This window comes from Myiozetetes cayanensis, unplaced genomic scaffold (genome assembly GCF_022539395.1).
Source record: "Myiozetetes cayanensis isolate MyiCay16 unplaced genomic scaffold, myiCay2020 scf5-8, whole genome shotgun sequence".
Lineage (NCBI taxonomy): Eukaryota > Metazoa > Chordata > Aves > Passeriformes > Tyrannidae > Myiozetetes > Myiozetetes cayanensis.
In genome coordinates, this window is record NW_026087742.1 from 113,659,733 (window position 1) to 113,671,850 (window position 12,118).

Sequence of the window (12,118 nt, forward strand, 5' to 3'; positions counted from 1 at the left end):
TGAAAAGTGGAACTTAGTTATGAGAAAGGAAATAACAATTTCTACATTGGATATGGACAAAGGATGAGCGAAAAGCGAGACTCAGGAGCGAGAAAGCTCTCCTGGGAATTATGAACTGAATCTGTGATGCAAAAACATTTACATAAAAAGGAAATTATCTGACAGTGGCAACCACAATTAGTCCAAATTCCATGCCAGTTCACTATTTCCTGATTATGTGTCTCTGTGCATTAAGGCTGTCTCTGTAAGATGCACTCTGAACTTCCCATTGAAGGACAGCCCCGCTGCTGAAAGAGCCATAATTCATTTACTAACAGCCCCTGTTGCTGTGCTTCAATAATGTAATCATTTTCTTTGTGTCCCAACCATATGATTATTCCTGTTGTGTAGGAAATTTAAGTCCAAGGAATGTCAGATCAAATATAAAAGCCTAGTGCTTACCCATAGTTTTTATTCAATTAAGTAGCCATTACAGAGCTCATGCTGTTTCAAATGACATAATGCAGAACACAAATGCAGTTTTTTTACCACAAATATATGTTCATCTAAACAAAATGGCACCAACACAATCCAAACCCATTACAATCTTTAAATGATTATGCTAAGGCAGTTATTATATGGTGAGCAGTCGCTGTGAAAGACAAGAGGGGGAAACTGGGGCCTCCACAAACCACACTTTGAGCACAGCAGCGGCGTTGCTGGAGGTTTATTTGGGAAGTTTTTTAGAGGGCAGAGAAACAGTGCTGCTAAGAAAAATATGCTGCTAGAATGAAAACACCGAGCTGCAGCTTGGAGAGCTCTGATTTTGCAGGGGGTGAGCTGGTAGGTTGTGTGGGGCCAGGACCTGACACACACAGAGCCCAAACTAAGTTCTTAAAAGCCCCTTCCATTCCCACCCAGGCTTGGGCTGTGCTTATTAAGCACCTCACATGCCATCTCTGCATGTGCCTTCTGCATCACCCACAGGATCCACGAGGCTTCCTCTGCTCAGCACCCCTGGGGGCTCCTCGTGGCCAGCAAAGTGCCAGAGCTCTTGGCACCCACCACCAGCTTTGGGCTCCTCACTAAACTCTTGCCTAGCACCAAAAGTGACTTCACCTGCACAAGGCTGAGGGCCTTTCCTCTGCACCCCTCCAGCATTCCCATGGGAAGCCAATGCCACTGGCATGAGATCCCTCTATTCCTACCCCTTGGCTGTAGCTCTCTGTTTACATGAGGGGGATAACGATGGGTTTGTCCCTGGTGATCAGAATCCTCCGGTAGGAGATGGGAGAGGAGGAAAAGAATCCCTCTGGGCAAAGCTGGGAGTGACACCTGAAGGAGTCCCAGCTCCAGGCTGTTCCCTGAGAGGCTGGCAAGGCTGTCACCACCCAGCACTCCTGCCTCTGCCAGCCTGGAGGTGAGGCTCACTCTGCCTCCCTGGAACCACTGCAAACATCCTTCAAAAAACGCTTCTCATTTCCCTAGGGACAAAGATATCTGCTGGAATCCCTAAATCTGCTGATGAAGCCAAGAAGAGGATGAGATTTTTAATTTTTTTTTTTTTTTTAAACCATCTCTGTGTAGTTCATGTCCCACTTTAATCTAAATAGCTCCTTTTCTCTGAGTACAAGGTACTTGATTAAATCTTCTCTGAACCTTCCATATGGGCAGCCAGTTCCTGATCGGGTCTGAAGGCAAACAAGGTCCTTACTTGATCTGAAACTGGTCTGTTGCTGTTTTACAACAGGGAGAAAACAGAAATACTTTTCAATTTAAGACACATTGTTGTGGCTGTTTTTTGTTAATCAAGAGCTGGGCTAACACAGTGATAAATCAGGGGGTTCACAATTGATACATAATAGACTAAATGGAGACAGGCAGTTTGTTATAATTTACTCCCCAAGTCCTGAAAATAATACGAAAAGAGAGAGATGGCATAGAAACAGTTCCTGATTATTTCAAGGCTGAAAAGCTGCATCAGAACCACAGCTTAGAGAGTCAGTTTCTATTTTCACGAATAAAAATCAAACCCCAAACTTCCAAAGTTAATTTTGTGTCCGGTTTATTAATTTTTTATTTTTTCCATAACAGTCAACGTGGCCCAAGCTGGGTAACTCTGAATGTCATCATGCAAAGAGGAAGGACAGGGGACAATCTCCCCACTTAAAACCCCCTTTTATTGACACAACTGCAAGACAACCATAAAGTGCTCGCTGCTTCCTCCAGCTCCTCCCCTCACGCCCCGCTTCTGCCTGCAACTTTTTTTTTTTTTTTTTTTAACTTCCAGCTCATCAGGAGAAAGTAATTTTTTTATTGTCACATTTGGCTGGCAGCTGGAGCTCTCCAAATGAGGGAAGCAGCGCTCTCATCCCTCAGCACAAACCCTGCAACATACGGTGCTCTCTCGTTGTCTCCGAGCTCCAAGTGGGGAGGGGGGAGAGGCATCTGGGCTGGGCTCATTTGTAACGCTGCACTTGCTGCATTAATATGAAAAGACAGATGAAGGCAGACGCTTTCATTACTTCACCCTAACTTTTCTTTATTACAACATCAAGGAAAATGGTGAAGTTACAGAGGGTAAAACGGGCGTGAAAACACCTGGGGATGAAGTCACACGACAAGCTCACGGGGTTGTTATCTGCCGATGGGGTTTTAAATACTGATCGTTTCTGTACATGCATCTTTGTGTTATTTCTGGGTTTTTCTTCGATAAATCATTTCGGGGTTGCTTTGTTTCCACGCTGTGAGGTAGCTACTAGGACTGGGACCCCGCTTTTTTCTTCTGGAATTTTCTGAACTGGGACTGTATCGCCACGGCCGCCCGCTCTGTCTCTGGAGCATCCATGTCTATGTCAAACTCCTCTTGGACCTTCTTTTGCCCATCTGCTCAAGGAAAACAGAAGAAAACGTCAACAGTTTTTTTTTCCAACAGTGACGATCACGGGTGAAAAACTCTGCCCCTTTTCTCCTTCACAGGCACGGCCGTGACGATGAGGAGCATGTTCAGGTTAAAAAGTGGAACCAGTTTTGTCAGACACAGCTGATCAAATCCCCCCTACCCCTGCCAACGTGACAGCCTGGAGGTGGCTGGGCACTCAGGAGTGGGCATCCAAATGGTGCTCAGCACTCACCCAGCATCACCTCTGTCTGAGCACAGAATCACAAAATCAACGAGTCCAACCCTTGGCCCTGCACAGGACCATTCCCAAGAGTCACACCAGCAAGTCCCACCCCTGCCTGGGGAGCTAAAAGTGAGGGGAAGAGAGAAGGTACAACTTAAAGGTCTTTTTAACCTAAATGACTCTTTGATCCTGTGTTTAGTCTAAAACAAAGGCAACTTAAAACATTTTAGTGTAGGGATTAAGACCGTGTTCCTACCCCACCTCCCACATCAGAGGAAGAGATAATATCTCCTAAGGCTAATTTCCATCCTTTTCACTTGTTTCCTGCCTCATCCCTTTCAACACTTACTGCTCTTCCCCTTTGAATCATTTATGTCCAATCTCTCCACCACTGTGCTGCTTCCCTCACTTCTCTCCAGGCTCTGTTGTTGCCTTTCATCCTCAGTCCTTGGCTCTTTGCCTTCCTTTATTCCCAGTCCTCAGCCTCCCCTTCAGCTGCATTCGGCCTCCACGTGGACAACCCAGCCGACTTTGCTAAATTTTGCTTCGCCCACCTCCATGTTAAAAGTGCAGCCCTGGCAAAATCCCTGCCCTCCTTGGGAAGATAACCCTAAAAACTGCCTGGACTAAGGAAGTGAGAGCACGTGTTCGCTCCACTAACCCCGTCACGCCGCCGAGTTTCTCTTCCCTATAAACTCGTTTGTTCAACTCACTTATGTAAGTGCTGTATCCCAATCCTGCAGTGAACGTCACTCCAGGAGTCTGCAGGCAGCTCTGCTTGGAGCAACCGGGGGAAATGGTCCCTTTTGAACCACTTGGCTTTTTATCCTGGACATTGATACCTTTGGGGATGCTCATCCCCAGGTATTGGTAACGCCAACGAAAGGAAACGCTTTCAATGTACTGTTAAAACGAAAAGAAACTCATTCCCATTGTCTCTCTCCTTCACACTAAAAACCTGGGACACCAATCCATGATTGTAGCATGAAGTCTTGCAGTATTTTGTGACTTTACTTCTTGTTCTTCCTCAGAACTCAGTTTTTGTGTCTATTTTCTATGACCGCCCTAAGCTGAGCAAATATTCAAAGGGAAGGTTTTTCCAAAATTCCAGCCTGATTTTATTTTAACTGCAACAACCAAACAAACACATCTGTGTTACCATGAGAGAAATATTCACTTATTATTTTATTTTACTTTTTTTTTTTTTTTTAAATTTTTATTTTACTTTTTTGAACAATTAAGAAGAAAGATGAAAATGTAAGAAGAAAAAGTCTGGATGAGAAGAATAGCTTGAGAGCTCACCAAAACTTTGGTTATACAGTAAAATAAAAAGCTAAATTATCAAAACAAAGATTTGTATGGAGGAAAATCAATCCCACTAACATTACATCACACTTCCACATCCATTTAATGCAAGAATCTGCATGATTTGTGCAACTATTCAAGCAATACAAACATCTTAAGTACAGAAATACAATTATTGGGGTTTTTTTTCATAGGGAAGGGGATGTGAAGGTCAGAAGTGACACAGCCCAGGAGAAATCTGAACTGATTTTGGTTTGGTATTTATGGGTTAAAAGCAACTGAACAGTAGAAAATAAAAGCAGAGTTTATGCACCGATTTCAGCCTCTCAGCATATAAATTCCCGTCCTTTGGAAATGTCAATAGGGAAAACCAGATGGGTGGACGAGCAGACACAATTGGTTTGGTACCTCTTGATGAAATCTGGCTTGTACAACTCACTCCCCACTGCAGCCAAGTCTCAGCACTGTGTTAACTCTCAACAGTGACTCAGCAATCTCATGTTAAGATCTCAGAGACTTAAGGAAATCCAGCATTTAGGATTTTTTTTTCTCTAAAATTTCCAGGCCAGTTAAATCTTTGCTTGATGTGAATCACCATCACTGCCTTAAAAATCAGTTGTACTACAATCATTTACAGCACCTGCAGATAACAATAACAATTTACAACATCTTAAGACCCGACTTCCTTTTTTTTTTTTTTTTTTTTTTGACCCACTTTTGTTGAAATCAAAGCCAAAATTCCTTATGAGCTCCTTGTGGATTTCTCTTTTTCCCAGCACTATGGTAGGATGAGAAGTTTTCAGCCGTGACTTAGACTTGTGATTAAGAAATTAGGAGCGTTCAAAAGGGCCAAGACATTTATATGAGTAAGAGAAAATTCATCACTAGCAGATGGCATGGCAATATATAAACAATGATTACACATATATGCCTAATGTACATTATAAAATGACAGGTATATCATCTGTATATAATGTATGATGACACACCTGTATTTTCTTTCTCCCCATGCCCATCTTTCTCTTTTTATAAACATGTATAAATGTATAATATATATGTATAAACAGTACATCCACATTTGAATATATAGAGAAAATATATGAGTATATATATATAGTTACAGAGATAAATTTGCTTAAAGAGTTTCAAGTCCTGTGTTAAACCGAAAACAGCTGGATGGAGTATTTCCTAAATTTTGGGAGTGGATGTTCTTGGAGTTCTCCCCAAAACATTTCCTACTGATGGCTGCCACAGCACAGATACTTTAACAGATGAATTGTCAGTCTGAAGAGAAAATTCAGTGATGTGCCAACTTGGGCTTTGTCTAAAGGAAAAAGATCTCAGCTTTTACCTTGAGCTGCTTTACTAAAAGCAGCCTAGTGAATTAAAATATATCATACCCTGCTAATTACACTGGGGTTTACTGGTTAATTATGGTTAGCCACTGTCAGAGTGTTGTCAGCAGACTGAAACTCACGATCTACTCGTGGCTTGTGGGGTTTAGAACTAAAAGAGGGTTGATAAACACTGGTCTGCACTTCCCGCTTTCTGAGGGGATCTGGTTTCATCAGCACCATAACAAATGAACCCCTCTAACCTTTCCCACCACCTTCAGCTATTCCAAGGTTTTCCCTGAAAGATTTCTTCAGGCTCAGTCCAAATTCCCTCTCTTAGACTCCCACTCTTCTGAACATGCCACGACAAACCTGGGGAGTCATTCTGTGCCCCCCCTGGGTTCTGATCACTGCCAACAGGGATGGGGAACAGAACAGTCATGGCTTGGCCATCACAAAAGTCTGGTATCCAGTGAGTTTTCCAAAATCACGTGTTTAATAGGGACTGACCCTGTCCGTGTGTCAATTTAGGTAAAACTGATCAGTGGTGGAACAAAACCCCTCAGAGCACGACATCAACTGCTTGATTGATGAGTCCCACCATGACAAGGGACCCCCCAGCCTGGTGCTGCAGGACTGAAATCAGAGACAACTTGCAGGGTGAAGGTTTTACTTCACTACACCCACAGTCATCCCAGCAGGAAAGCCTGAAAAAAAAACCCCTAATTAGCTGTTTTCCAAGTCTACCATCATTTCACATCATTGCAACAGAAAAAAAAGATCTATGTGTTCCATTTCCAGATGAAACATTAGAATTCTGTCTCTGTAATCTACAACAGCACCTCATAATCCATTGCAAACACTGGATGGATAATGAAGCTGAAAGAAAACAATAAAATCTTGCACATAAATCTACCCATCAAACTCTGCAGAAATGTGGTGCAAGTGTAATTATTCACAAATGTGCCTTCAGCTCTTTCTTTCATTTACTTTTCAACTAGAAAGTAAAATGAATTGTGACAACACAGGGAGAAGAAAACACTGCTTATTCCACATGGGGCAAAAGTCTAAAGCAAAAAGTCTGTCTTGTGACTGCTGAACTCGGGCTGAACAGACCAGACATTCCCAAAACTGTTCGTGGAAGGGCAAAAGCTGGTGGGGTGGACTAGGCAGAAAAGGGGACTCCAACTTTATCCTAAGAATTTCTCCATCCTCCAGGTGAAGAGACTCTCAGGATAAAGAATTTTATCCTAAGAAGATAAAAGAGAGATTGTTTGTCACGTCCTGGAAAACCAAACTGCGTGGGCTGGAACCTCTCAACTGGCATTTCGTGTGTTAAGTGCCACCCTCCAGCCCTGCTCACACCCAACAGGAATCACAGGATCACTGTGAAGATGGAATATACTCATAAAACCACTGCATTTTTCAGGGGCTAAACTGCAGCGTTTGGAGAAAAAAAAAAAAAAAAAAAAAGATTAAATGAAGTGTGGGACAGAATCACAGCGCCCCATAACATGCCAGGAGCGGTATTTTGCCTCAGGCAGGATCATTACCTCCCACTGCTCCAAAGATTCCTCAAGCTGTGACAATCTTTATGCTGCTCTGATCCCGAGCTATTACACCAGCCCGTCCAATGAGGCAGAACAGCCCCTAATTAAAGAGGACCAAAACAGGCAGAAATCTCACGGATGTCGACGCTCGTGTGGAGCGTTACCTTCATCTTTATGTGATGGGAAGAGTCATTTTGCCCGACCAGACTCCACAGAGCAACCAGCCAGCTGGAGAAAACATATGGGTGCTTGGATGTGTGGAGGCCACGCTTAACTCCTTGAAAGCAGCAGTTTGAAAAGCCAAGAGTTCACGTGGCCGCTCTTCCCCCTGTGCATTTAACTGAGGATGAGGGAGTAAAAGAGAGGGGCTCATCTTCTAGGGGAGTTACAGAATCACAGAATGGCCTGTGTTGGAAAGGACCCTAAAGATGATCCAGTTCCAATCCCCCTGCCATGGGCAGGGACACCTTCCACTAGTCCAGGTTACTCAGAGCTCCATCTAACCTGGTCTTGGACACTTCCAGGGATCCAGGGGCAGCCACAGCTTCTCTGGGCAACCTGGGCCAGGCCCTCATCACTCTCACAGCCAAGAATTTATTCCTATTGTCTAACCTTACTATAATCTCTGTCAGTTTGAAGCCATTCCCCCTTCTCCTGTCCCTCCATGCCCCTGGAAATAGTCTCTCTCCATCTTTCTTGGAGCTCCTTCAGGCCCTGCAAGGCCACACTCAGGTCCCCCCAAAGCTTCTCTTGTCCAGCTGAACAATCCCAGCTGTGCCAGCCTTTCCTCCCAGCAGAGCTGCTCCAGCCCTGGGATCCTCTTGGTGCCTCCTCTGGGCTCTCTCCAGCAGCTCCCTGTGCTCCCTGTGCTGTTCCCAGGGCTGGAGCAGCTCTGCAGGGGGGTCTCACCTGAGGGGGCAGAGGAGCAGGATCCTCTCCCTTGCCCTGCTGCCCACACTGCTTATGACACAGCCCAGGATCAATCCAACCCTTTCCATCTGCGAGATGACGTAAAATAACACCATAATAGAGCTTGTGGCTGAAGAAAGGAGACAGCCAATAAAAATCTCCAGTCTCTGAGAACGAGAAGGTCCCCCCTGAGCCTCCTTTTCTCCAGGATGAGCCCTCCCAGCTCCCTCAGCTGCTCCTGCTGCTCCAGCCCCTTCCCCAGCTCCGTTCCCTTCCCTGGATACACTCCAGCCCCTCAATGTCTCTCTTCCAGGAGGGCCCAGAATTGGACACAGCACTCAAGGAGCCTCCCCAGTGCCCAGAGGGACAATCACTGCCCTGGTCCTGCTGCCAACAATGCTTTTGACACAGGCCAGGATGCCATCAGCCTTTTTTGTCCACAAATGTTCAGCTACTTCATTATTAAGGACAGAATTTTTTCTCTAATTAGCTTAGGAATAACAACAATTTTCCTTCCTGCTCACAAAAAGTGCTGCAGGGTTGAGATACTCCTTTTGTGACCGGGATGATCCTCGTGGGTCCTTTCCACCTCAGAATATTCTGTGACTCTGTGACTACAGCACTACAGTTTTTCATCTTTCTTCACCCCACAGTGAACTCAAGACATTCAGGAGCCACCTTCCAAAGTGAAAGGCTGCCTGTTCTGTTGGAGTCTCAGGAGGCTGGCACTTGATGGTGGGGAGTTCTGGATTTACAGATGGGTTTTTGTTTCCCATGATCAGTTATTTGAAGGTGGTGGCTGCTGGGGAAGTGTAATGTCCACGTGGGAACCATCTCTGAAGCTGAAGAACAACCCCTGGAGCTCAGCAGTCTCCTGTGACTTCAAAAGCTTTGTGTGAAGGGAAATAAAGGTTATAATTAATTATCAGATTAAATGTAACAGCTATTTTTCCTCCCAACTACACCAACTGGCCCCATAACATCACTCAAAGCAAGGCAGAAATAATTAATGTCTTCTGATTCAACTGTAAATTACAATTTGGTATAAAGAAGATCGACCTTATTAGGCAACCAGAATTCTTTATTTTTCGAGCTGACCTTTACTTTCAGAATACAGGGTTGTTATCTGGAATTTGAAAAATTAGTTTTGCAGTAAAAAATACCGGTCTTTCCTTCATGATTTTAAAAAAAATGTTACTTCAGCATGAGGCGTTGAAGTGTCTGATTAATTCTTTTTTGTTTTCCTAGTTGTAATAATGTTCAAGAGCAGCAATATTATTTCTGACATAAGATAAACGAAGTAGCACAGAATTATGTACATGGGGGGTGACATAATGGAACAGAAAGGAACGGCAATAAAATTCAGTTTACAAAAATCGCATTTTCAACTAATTTGTAGCCAGCTACAGATGAATTGATTTTGCTCAACAATTAATACAGAGACAAATATTGTTTTCCTTTGAATGCTAATACTATTGAAGCAATCATTCCTCACCTTCAAAATAATTAATGTGCCACTGACAGCCTTTTAAAATGGCTTGCAAATGCATAACTGAGCTTGCATGGGTATGTATTGGTTCATGGGGATCTACCAGGTGTTCTGGGAATGAAACTAGAGAGGCCACAATTCACATCCTCACACGGAGATCAAACTTTGAGGAAGTTTAACTGGGAATAAATAATAAATATAAATGATAAAATGGCCATCTCAGCTGTATAATCTCATCTCTCAGTGTTAGACTGGTTGGTAAATTCCACTGAAGCCTCTGGGATCTAAAAGGAAGCGGAGCTGAGGACCAAGTCAGGTCCCTCTGCCCCACCACCTTAGCCCTGACTCCTCTCCTCCAGCACAGAATGCCAAGATCCTCCTCCCAAATCCAGCCCGAAGTTGTGGGAGCCTCATCCTGCACCCCGCACGTGACCCCCAACGCGCCGGCCGAGTTTTAAACGGCGATTACGATGATGTGGTTTTAATTTCCTCCACAATTTCCAGTTTCCTCACTTGCCCGTAAACACTGTGCCTTTAAAGAGCTTTGCTGTGGAGGGAGCTGCATTTCAGCAGTGCATGAAGCAACCAACCCTCTTGACTCGCTCGTCAGCTGCTTGATTAATATATGATCACTTATTTCCCTATTATGGAAGCACTCGGGCGCTCGGAGCCGTAGCTGGGAGCCCTAATGTGGTTACAAATGCACAACAATAAATTCTTTCCCCTCCACCACCCCTCAGTGCTGTGACCTTTGCAAAAAAGTGTCTTCAGCAAGGAACGCTTGAAATAAAAACAGGAGGACTTCCTCAAGGCTACCCCTGCCCCGGCACATCCTGCGAGGCCACGGCACGGCTCAGGCACCGTCCACGGCTTCCCTGAGCATGGGAGTCTTTTTATTCTAAGGGAGATGTTGCCTTCCAGCACTTCAAAACACTGTTGTGGCTCTAGACTGCAAGAGAACTGATGCAAAATGAGTTGGCGCTCGCTATTAATTGCGGGATGACCGACAGGGAAAGGAGGAAGAGAGGTGTTCGTCTTCCAGCATCTTTGTCTTGCATAACAGCTTTGCTTTCCAGGAATGCCCCCTCACCCCAACCACCCCCCTGCAGCTCGTAAGAGCAGGCAGGGAATCAGCTCAGAGAAATGGCAGCGATCAAAATATGCCACACAAGAAGTGGCAGGAAAGGGGGCTCAAAGCCCGAAGTGACACGAGCTGGGGAAGGAGGCACAGGTTGCAGAGGAAAACCTGTCAGTCACAAAAAGGAGAGGAGTCAATCAGAAGGATGTTTAGCAAGAGCTTGTAGTGACAGCACAAGGGGGAATGGCTTCCAACTGAAAGAAAGTAGGTTTAGGTTAGATATTAGGAAAAAGTCTCTTCCCTGTGAGGCTGGTGAGGCCCTGGCACAGGTTGCCCAGAGAAGCTGTGGCTGCTCCATCCCTGGAAGTGTCCAAGGCCAGGCTGGATGGAGCTCTGAGCAACCTGGGCTAGTGGAAGGTGTCCCTGCCCAAGGCAGGGGGTTGGATTGAGATGAGCTTTAATGTCCCTTCCAACCCAGGCCATTCTGTAGTTCTGTGAAAAGCACCATAATATGGAGTCAGAAGATGTTTCTCTACACTCACAAAATGAAAGCAGTGAAGAGTGAGATTTTGCTCTGCTCATCTTCAAAGTGGAAAATAAGGGCAGTTCCAGGAGTCACTGTACACCAACAGATCTCTGTTAGCAACTAATGAGAGGCTATTTTAGGTTTCCACAGTAACTTTAATAAAAACTGTTACATGAGCACTTGGAAAGTCACAGTGAGAAAACACCCTCCTCTCGTGAAATCCATCACCGGGTTTTAATTACAAATATTTTAATTATCCATTTGGAGGTGGACAGTGTGAGATACAGGAACTGAGCTTTGCCATTCAATACCACATCCCTAAGCAAAGGAGTTATTACAGAGAAATTCTTCCCTGTGAGGGTGGTGAGAAACTGTAACAGGTTGCCCAGAGAAGCTGTGGATTCCCCGTCCCTGGAAGTGTCCAAGCCTAGGTTGGACGGGGCTTGGAGCTACCTGGGATAGTGGAAGGTGTCCCAGCCCATGGCAGGGGGTTGGAACTGGATCATCTTTAAAGTCTCTTCCAACCCAAACCATTCTATGATTCTATGATTTTATGATTCTCTTGCAGTATCTTCTATGCCTTGTAAATAAGATGATCAGCAAGAAGCATTCACTTTACTGCACAGATAAAATGCAAGAAGCAAACAACTTAAATAATGGCCAAAGACCACAGTTTTTATTTGCACAAACGTGGGCACTGCTCCAAGCTGGTAATGGGCTAATTAATTTGGCACAATCCCACCATGAAAAATCCACTGCTTTAATACCAGTATTTACCACGTGTTTTTAACGTCCTGCACTACCTGCCAGCTTCGGGATGCTT

General features: G+C 44.6%; 1 protein-coding gene across 1 annotated transcript in view; it reads right to left on the reverse strand.

Moving 5' to 3' along the window:
* Positions 1 to 431: 431 nt before the first annotated feature.
* PCP4 (Purkinje cell protein 4) overlaps positions 432 to 12,118 on the reverse strand; it is a 51,942-nt gene continuing 40,255 nt past the window's right edge. The window contains exon 3 of the mRNA XM_050332901.1: positions 432 to 2,865. Within this exon, the coding sequence (XP_050188858.1) occupies positions 2,738 to 2,865 (128 nt within the window). The 3' untranslated portion in view covers positions 432 to 2,737. The remainder of the gene's footprint in view (positions 2,866 to 12,118) is intronic.